Below are 8,868 nucleotides of genomic sequence, written 5' to 3' on the forward strand. Positions count from 1 at the left end.
GGAAAGAATTTTAAAAGGGAATTAGAGATGACCGTATATGAAAAGTATTTTCTATTAAATTATTAGAAACTTACCTGTATTCTGGGAGTTGATCATTGAAGCTCTTAACTGTGTAGATTGACACAAAGTCTGACAGGATAAAACTTCTTTTTAAAAAGGAACCAAGTCTTGCTACAGATGAAGGCAGGTAAAGTCTGAAGCTCCCAGTGCAGGTATGCCAGCTTTACCGTGGGAACTCGGTATGTGTCAAACTGGGTGTACTACAAGCTGCTCTGCAATGTTAATAAGACAGATTTTGGAATTCCAGCTTTTCTTGTAGATTAATAATGTAGACCCATTAAAATCGTGCACAGATTGTGTCTAGGCAAGATCACAATGTCTTCAGCGTCGCCTTTTTTTCTTTTAAATAGCAACATGTACCATGTGTTTTCTAATGTTTGATCCTACAGTTTCTTTGTTAATTCTGAGAGGTACAAAAGAAAATGTAGAGCTACAGAGCTTCTAAGCTACATAAAGATACAGGTATGGCTCAAGAAAAATCAGATTGAAGTGATCTCCTGATGCAGCTGTCAAGCACAATAAAGCATAATAAACCACGCAAATATAAGCAAGCTCGTTATCATTTTAACTCCTGAAAAAATATTAGAGCAATTCCTGCTAGCTGATAAATGTAATGTAATTTTTCTGAACGAGTAAAGTTGGGATAAAAAAGCCAAAAGCTATTTCAGCCCTCTAAGGTCTGGGAGTTTTTTTTGCTGAAGAAAAACTTAGTAAACTAAACTTAAGCTTTAATACAGCATGAGTTTTCTAAAACTCTGAAGTTTATAATCGGTTGTTGTATATGAAAATAATTTGAAGTAAACAATTTGTATTTGTATTTTTTTAACTAAACATAGAGGTTCATTGGCATGTGAAATTATGCTAATAATAAAAGTATCTTCACTTTCTTCTTCAAAGGTAAAGATGTGAGTAGTTTTATATTAACAAAAACTACGTACTTTACACAGATTTCTTGTGGTGACAAGGACGTATTTAAACAAAAATAGACTGTGAAGATGTGAAGGAAAAGCTTGGAACTTGCTTAGGAAAGAAAGTAATTAAACCGCTTTTGGGATCACTTAGAAGTAAAACCACTGAAATCTGTTTGGATTTAAAGGCTTAGCTGTTTTGATCTCTGTGGGGTGTGTTTAAAATGTCGAGCTCTCTAGATACTGTATTAATTGTTTTTTTCATGTGCTCACTTATTTCAGTAGGCATGACACCTTTGCTGGGAAATGAAAACAAAGCATTCATTCAGTGGCTCCATTTTCACACAGTTACTCTGCACTTGTACACCACCATAAATAAAAGGATATTGATAAATATGCCACTTAGCAAATGGAAAGAAAAGGCAGTTTTAGACTGTGGAATTTGACGTAGATAAGATAAAGCACTAGAAATCAGCACAGAAGTAGGAGGGTGTGGAAAAACCACTGGTGGGGAGAACAAACCATGAAAGTATAATGTGTGGGCTTTGAGGTGGTGTTACACTAATAATGGATACTTTCTTGTATATCCCTGCTAAGTTTTTAGCTTTCTGTAAGTCAATACTAATAAATTCCCAACCCCTTGTGCCAGACAAGGTAAGAACATTGCAGCACTGCCTTTCTTATGCTTGGCAAATGCAGAGTTGCACCTTTGGGATTACAGCAGAGCATGTTGCTCCTGTGTCAGAGCACAGACTGCAAGTCAGCAGTACAGGCATAGGCTTATGGCCTGGGCAGCCCAGCAGTAACACAGCTCTTCTCTTACTTCAGTAGGAAATTGAGAAATGATTGCTAAATGCTAACAAAAAAACCAAAAATCAAGTATGAAATACATTAAGAGAACCCCAGTAGCAAAGAGAAACATATGGGAAGCGTTACTGAGAGAATTAGGAGCAATATGTAGAACATGGACAAGAGAAGTAAAATTATAAGAGAAAAAGGAAGACAGGAATACTGAAAAAGGATACAGTAGAAGCTATAGCAGACTATGCAACCAAGTAGTTTTCAAGTGGATTAGGTAGACCTTCACTAATCCTGTTTGTAAATTCCTTAATTAAAGAAACCTTCATTCAATTTAGCTTTATTTGCCTCTAAAACAACTTAGGCTAATCAACTTCACAGTTTATTTAGAACTGAATTCCCTGTGTATGGGGAGTGGAAGGGGGCACTATGGATCCCAATAGAAAGATGTTTTTCCTCTGGAAATGTGCTGGAGTGTGGGGAAAACAGTAGTCCAGCATACGTATTATTTTACAGCAAAAAGCAAAAAATATTGTTATTGTTCCAGTGGAGGGAGAGAATAATATAATTACCTTTTTGCTTTGGAGGGCATTTTTAAGACAAGTTTTACTTTGAAATGAGGTTGGGTGGGGTTTTTTTTTGCAGTAGAAGGATATCCAAGGGGAGACAGATGAATAGAAACATAAAACTAAATAGAAGTCTTGGCATCAATGTTATGATGGCTCAAGCTGAGAAGGTATAATGTAGAATAGACTATTTGAGAATGTGAGTATAGATGAAAAAGAAGGTAAGTGATGAATTGGAGTTAATACAGCTTAGGGCTTTTAAAGGGTGTCAGCAAGGCATTCAGCATTTCAGGAGGAGAGTTTTATGTCTCAGTAGCCTGGGGGATGAGGAATAAATCAGTTCATGACAGCACACCCATCAGTGGGAATAGAATACTACAGCTGTAGCTGATAGGAAGTGACTCCTAAAACCAGCTTTTTGATGTATTAGAAGCAGCAGAACAAAAAGAAGACCAAGAGGGAACCAAAGGGGAACCTGAGATGGGTTAGATATTATTAAGAGGGAAACACTGAAGAGCAGCTGTCTGAAAGAAACCTCCCCTTATTCCATCTGAGGGGGAGGACTGTTCAGGGACCACTAATTTCCCATGTCTCAAAATATTTGGAATAGGGTCTTTCTATAATACATACATTGACTCTTCTGTGAACAAAAGCAATTAATTGTGAGTGAAAAACTACCATCTTCTATCAGAATCCCATTTAAACTCCTTATGTACATGTGAATTTTCCCAGTTAGTATCTCTTCTTTGGCATGTGTCTTAGGAGTTTCTTATTGCTCATTTATATTCTTTTTCATTTGTTTCCATGATTCATTTATTCTCTGGAAGTGAAAAAAACGCAGCACACCTTTAATTTCTTTAAAAGACTTTCAGTTCCATGAATGCACCATTGGCATGATTTCAAACTAGTAACTGGACCCTGCTTCTATGCACTCAGATTTCTGAAATCAATACAGCTAAGCCAAAGTTTTCTCAAATTTAAGTATGTTACAAAACATGTCTAAATTTATTTTGTTGGTGATCAATGTATAGAACAGAAGGTAGATACTTTGTAATTACAACTTTTTAAAGTATTTTAAATCCTATTCACAGCTTTGAATTTTTAAAAAATTACCCTAATCTGTAGATTTAAAAAAATATACAAGACAGTTACTAAACTGGAGTTTAATATTTTTTTTTAATTTCAGCTTAGTCACAGTTCTTTCAAAGAGCCAAGTACTAAGTCAGCATCTTGTGCCTCCACCTTCAGGAAGACCCTGGCAATGCTGTTGATCTATTATTGAATTCTCAACCCCAAAATTGGTTCAAACTAAGCTGCGCAAGAGGCGCTTCATCAGTGTTTGATATTTTTATCATAATAAAAGATTTCAGTGAAACAGCAGCATCCAGGCTGAGTTTGCACAAATTATTTCATAATTCTTTGTGTCACTTCTCTTTCTTAGCTGAGAACACACTTGATTTTTCAAGCACCTAAAATTGTCTCGAGTTGTTGGCAAATAGCTTAAATATTTTTGTTTGGTATATGTTTGTAAAGTATGTGCCAGTAGAAAGGATGAAGTTTGGAAAGTGTTCAAGAGTTTGGTTTTAGGAAGGGTTTTGATGCCAGAAATGTCAAGACAAGTCAAGAAGAAATTTGGACAAGGTTGCTGTGCTTATGTGAGGGAGATGAAAGTGAGACAAGAAAAAATTGCTGCTAGTGGTGATTAGTACAAGATCTTCTCCCTTCACTTTTGTTTTGTGTTGTTTATTACAGGCCTTTTTCCTGATGTAGGTGGAGGGTATTTCTTGCCAAGGCTCTCAGGAAAGATTGGCTATTACCTCGCGCTAACAGGATGTAGGCTGAAAGGAAGAGATGTGCTAAAAGCTGGCATCGCTACGCATTTTGTAGAATCCGAAAAGGTAAGGTGCCAACAGTGCTGGCCAGGGCACAGCCCACAGCCACAGTGACAGGTTTGGGGTTTCAGCACCCCAATATACTGTTACCAACACGAGTGTCTGCAGAGGTGCACTTATATTAGCTGGCCATGCCCTGCAAACAGGGATGGTGAGACACTCTCAAGCTGTCCTTCTAACACTTGCCAGCTGGTGACAGCTTTGCTTGAAGAAAGGAGCAAATGGTGCTGTTTTTGCAATTCCACTGTTGGAAGGACATGATCTACTCAGCATTATGAAAGTGGCTTTAAAAATGTACAATTTAGACAACAGTGTATGAAACTAGAGATTTATACAACTGCAAAGGTTGCAGTCAAGGTAACACCCCATTAATGTGTTCTTTCCTCTCAGACTGGTGCAGCCTGGCTTAACTTGCATTGGGGGGCTGCTTGGGAAGCAGTTCTTTGCTGGTCACTGCAGACATAATTAAATTTGGGTGGTTCAACACTAGCAAATGAACTCTTGTCTCCTGGTGGTGTTTGTTTTGTACTCCTTTAAGGTCTACCAGAAATTTGGGGAGGATGAGGGGATGTTTATATGCTTATGTCCTACTATTACCATAGTAATAGCGCAAGTAGTATGCTTTGTTTTACTTATTTGTAATTAAATCTCATTTTTAATAGCTACCTGCCTTGGAGAAAGACCTGATAGCACTGAAATCCCCTTCAAAAGAAAAAATTGCAGATTTATTGAACTCCTACCACATGAAGGTAACCTGAAATCACTGAAATCAAGCAAAATTGTTAAATATATGTAGACGTTTTTTTATCCATGCTACTGATTATCTTTTCTTATGGTTGAAAATAATGAATTTCCAAACTCTTTGCACTCTATCCATAAAACTTGTGTTAGCCCCATGTAACAATGGGCATGAAAATAAAAGGTTTTTCTTTTACAGTCAGTGGCTGTTTTAACTGTTTTGATGTGCATTGCAGTTCTCTTTCAAAAGAAAGAAAACTTCTAGAGTCAAACCAGTATTCAGTGTTATTCAGTCAGTCTATTACTCTGCTGTTGTTCGGCTTTAAAATGTGCTGTGTCTACTCTTGTTATTTCTGTTTTGTAATTACTAAGTTCATAAATAAGATTAACTAGAAAAATTAATGGGATAAACTAATTTACATCATAGTACTGATTTTTTTGACAAAACAGAACGCTATGAAATGGGAGTGATTATATGTTGCAGTATCCCGCTTTACAAGATGACACTGAATGGAAACGGAAACTGTGTATTTTTAGTTATCAGAGCTGAAATGCCAGGGAACCTTTTTCAGCTTCAGCTGCTGTTCCTGAAACATCTGTTTATGTCCCAAACCCCTTAATGCCAGAAGATGCGAAACATTTGACAGCCTTCCCACAGAAGGCCGATGGATCGATCACACACTTTGTCTAAACAAATTTTTTAAAATGACATAGAAAAGGAAGAGAAATGCTTTTTTTTTTGGTCATTAAAAAAGCCTAAACATAGGCCTGTATATTTTTAAAGAAAATGAAAGGGTGTTTTTTTTAAAAAAGAATCTCAGGTTTTTGAGTAGATTTATCTACACTGACTTTCTTAGTGTATTGCACAGAAGTGTTTTGATAGAATAATCAGAATTACTTGTGTACAAGATAACCACCCAGACAAATATGCATACAAAGTATCTCAGAGCAAGCACTGCAGTGTATGAGGCAACATCTTTAACATTCACAGGATAAAGTGACAAGTTCATATATACACACTGCAAAATTGTAATTCATTAAAAATGGCACTGTCTTATGAATATTAAGTGTTCATTTATGATACGATATTTCTGTAACACAAGTCACTGAAATTTTTTGGTACTGGTACACTTTTAAGTCTAAAATAACCAAGTAAAATACGTATTTGCTTTTTAAATAGTGCACAGTTGATCAAGAAAAGGAGTTTGTACTTGATGAACATATGGAGAAGATTAACAGGTATTCAGCAGTCTTTTTAAATTTTTTATTCTTGTGGGTAGAGAACATGAAGTTAAATCTAGTAACAGTATTTCACAGATAAGGTGAGAGAAATGACCTGCAAGTTTAAGTAACATTTTGTTTCTAGGGAGCTTTAGCTGAAGCTCATTAAATATTTCACTCATCAGTACATTGAATACTTAGGCATAGTGGCCTGATTCATAGCCTATGGCACATTAAAATTAACATTTTCTGTAGATATTGGATGGGAATTTGTGAGAGTAACTGTTAAGTTGAGCAGGAAATGTTACCCAACACATTTATAGTACTCATTGGGTTAAGGCCATTTCTATGATAGCTTGAAACTTCTGTGTATCAGAAAGGGAAGGAGAAATAAGTGGGAGTGATAAGAAAGAGCTAAAACTGTGGAAGAAGGATGGCAATAACTACATTTAGAGATAAAAGATACTGACACCAAACCAGTAGAATGGAACTGATAGCTAAAGATTTGATATGTTATAAAAACACAGCTGAGACTGATGGCAGTAATTGAAGTTCATAGATAAATACCAGTTTGTTAGTGAATTGAACAACATGGAAGACATTGCTAAGAAAAGCCAAATCAGCTGGTTATGCCCTGCTTCTAATGTCAGTGTTATCAACCCTTCAAAGGTAAGGGGGAGACTGAAGCAGCTTGTTAACTAATTTTTTTTCTTTTAGTATTTTTTCAGCAAACAGTATGGAAGAAATTGTTAAAAAATTAAAGCAAGATGGTTCTCCTTTTGCCATGAAGCAGCTTGAGGTAAAGTCTTCTATGTCATTTTTGTTAGAGATTTTAAGTCTGGTTTTATGGTTTATTATCATAGGGAAAATTTAGTCACCCTGTAGGACTTTGGACTGAGAGCCTCAGCTTCTCACACATAGTCCTGAGGGATTCTCAGTAGTTCTACTCAGACAAGGGTATTCCTCTAAAATCACACAATGTGAGCACCATCTTATAGTGCATAAAACTGTAATCTAATGTAAAACCAAGCTCCCCTTTCTCTTCCTGTCCCCACAGTCAGGGGGGTCGTTGGGAACAAGTGTTCCCTTTATAGCTTCTTATTTTATTGGCAAAACTTGGAAGAAAACAGTGCCAAAACAGTGTTGTTGTTTTTCTTCAATTCCAGATATCTCATTTGGGTAAACAGCAAAAAATTTATAATCACGAAGTTTTTTTTTACCTTTTTAATGCATTTCTGAGAGTTGGATGTAGTCACTACTCAAAAAATGTATAGCAGTGCTACACACATAATTCATACTTCAGCCTCAAAAGCAAGAAGCAACTCATATTCATTTATAAATGATGTCTATATTTTCTTTTTTCCTTTGAAGTATCTTTGTTCAGGTGCCTTGTAAAAGTTTGGTTTGGAGCTAGTGAAATACTACAGCTGGATAGAACTGAAGCATTTCTCAACAAAAGGGTCATTTTAACTTTAGTTACAGCTCACAGAAGAAATCCTCCTTTCATAGTAAAACATCCATCATGTCTGACTTTGATATGAGCAGAAGGAATTTTATAAGGTAGTGTTCACATTAGGCATCCTGTCACTTTTAAAAAAAAAATGTAACACATTGTCACTGGAACTATCAGACAGTTTTTGAGGAAGGAAGTTTTAAGATTATCTTTGTGCCAACCAGTACATCTAGTACCTTGCAAGAAGTTTAGCATAGCTCTTATGAAAGTGAAATAGAATAAAATGGAAAGCTCATTTTTTCCCCCTAGTATTCAAGTTTCATTGAATAAAGCAGTCAGATGTACTCTGGTGCCAGAACACAAATTTTATCTGTTTGTATTTTATTGATTAGGTTCAGTGGATGTTGAAAACAACCAAGAATTATTGGTTCTTTATCCATATTGTTTATGATAGTACATTTGTTTAACAGTTTTAATTTAGAACTTAAAACTAGGTCATCTACTTCAAAGTTACAACTTTGTGTAACTGATTTTTAAAATTCCTGAACAAAAAAGAAAAAAGGCTATTTTGTTGCTTCTTCAGTTCTCTCATGTCTTTAATAGGACTTTATAACAACTTTTTTCTTTCATGTGATTCATAAGTGAACATCCTTGGAGTTGACCAAAGTTTCAGAACAATTGTCTGTTCTGTTCAAGAGATAAGAATGTGTTAGTATGACTTGCTTCAGTCCATGCAGAAATTCGTGGGAAAAACCCCATGAAACAAATCCCACATTTTCTAGCAGATGCAAGACTTGCTAGTGTGAACAAATACTCAAGTTTCAGAGGAGTTTCTGACAGCAGATGTACTGTGCTAAGCAGTAGGATTAGGCAAGAGTGTGAAACCAAGGTTTCACTTTAGTGTCCAGGTACAGGAACAACAGCAAATTCAACTGATATATACTGTATCAGCTGATTCAGTAACAGCAATATCTATCTTATTCCCCTTGTTTACCCCTATATTTATTATATGTATAAGAAGACTTATGGAATAAGCCCAAACTGAAAGTTTAATACAAATATCCTAATTTGGTACATCTAGCTTGTACCTTGGATCAACAGATACCTTTTAGTGTTAATAAAATGGAACTCCTAGTTGTGCCATAATCCAAGTACGCTGTGAGCCATGCTATCCCAAGTATCCTGTTCTCTTTGACCTACAGTACTCCTGCTTTTTACTTTAAAAACATTCC

At 35.9% G+C, this 8,868-nt stretch overlaps 1 protein-coding gene and 1 long non-coding RNA gene across 2 annotated transcripts in view; one reads left to right on the forward strand and one right to left on the reverse strand.

The window, feature by feature from the left end:
- Nucleotides 1-3,411, reverse strand: part of LOC108445362 — an 8,810-nt gene extending 5,399 nt beyond the window's left edge. The window contains exons 1-2 of the long non-coding RNA XR_001860185.1: nt 3,011-3,411; nt 75-272 (exon numbers count right to left, since the gene is read on the reverse strand). This is a non-coding gene — a long non-coding RNA (uncharacterized LOC108445362). The remainder of the gene's footprint in view (nt 1-74; nt 273-3,010) is intronic.
- Nucleotides 1-8,868, forward strand: part of HIBCH (3-hydroxyisobutyryl-CoA hydrolase) — a 41,558-nt gene that overhangs the window by 20,877 nt on the left and 11,813 nt on the right. The window contains exons 8-11 of the mRNA XM_008630134.2: nt 4,085-4,230; nt 4,887-4,973; nt 6,143-6,201; nt 6,901-6,982. Of these exons, the coding sequence (XP_008628356.1) occupies nt 4,085-4,230; nt 4,887-4,973; nt 6,143-6,201; nt 6,901-6,982 (374 nt within the window). The remainder of the gene's footprint in view (nt 1-4,084; nt 4,231-4,886; nt 4,974-6,142; nt 6,202-6,900; nt 6,983-8,868) is intronic.

This window comes from Corvus brachyrhynchos, unplaced genomic scaffold (assembly GCF_000691975.1).
Source record: "Corvus brachyrhynchos isolate BGI_N302 unplaced genomic scaffold, ASM69197v1 scaffold370, whole genome shotgun sequence".
In the NCBI taxonomy this organism is placed as follows: Eukaryota; Metazoa; Chordata; class Aves; order Passeriformes; family Corvidae; genus Corvus; species Corvus brachyrhynchos.